Below are 230 nucleotides of genomic sequence, written 5' to 3'. Positions count from 1 at the left end.
TCAGTCCTTGGGCCTGCGCTGTTCAATCTCTTTATCAGCAGTGCTGTAGTAGTTTATGACTGTTCAACCTCGTCTTAAACAGCAGCTGGTCCAAGTTTGCAGAAGGAAAGAAAAAGGAAAAATGCTCACTTACCTTGATACCATATGCTTCAAAAAGCCTCTCCAAATCCTACAGAGGGAAGAAAACGCGCATGATCAGAGGTCAGGAAAACAGACCTTACGACGACAGG

The 230-nt window shown here is 44.8% G+C and overlaps 1 protein-coding gene across 1 annotated transcript in view; it reads right to left on the bottom strand.

Annotated features, from left to right (window-relative positions):
- The window catches only part of LOC109292083 (collagen alpha-1(VII) chain-like), a 262,997-nt gene that overhangs the window by 126,836 nt on the left and 135,931 nt on the right, over nt 1-230 (bottom strand). The window contains 1 exon segment of the mRNA XM_019509339.1: nt 134-169. Coding sequence (XP_019364884.1) covers nt 134-169 — 36 coding nt within the window.

This window comes from Gavialis gangeticus, unplaced genomic scaffold, assembly GCF_001723915.1.
Source record: "Gavialis gangeticus isolate Ggan-Ray unplaced genomic scaffold, GavGan_comp1, whole genome shotgun sequence".
Classification (NCBI taxonomy): Eukaryota; Metazoa; Chordata; order Crocodylia; family Gavialidae; genus Gavialis; species Gavialis gangeticus.
The sequence above is the reverse complement of the archived record's forward strand: the minus strand, read 5'-3'. Positions and strand labels throughout refer to the sequence as shown.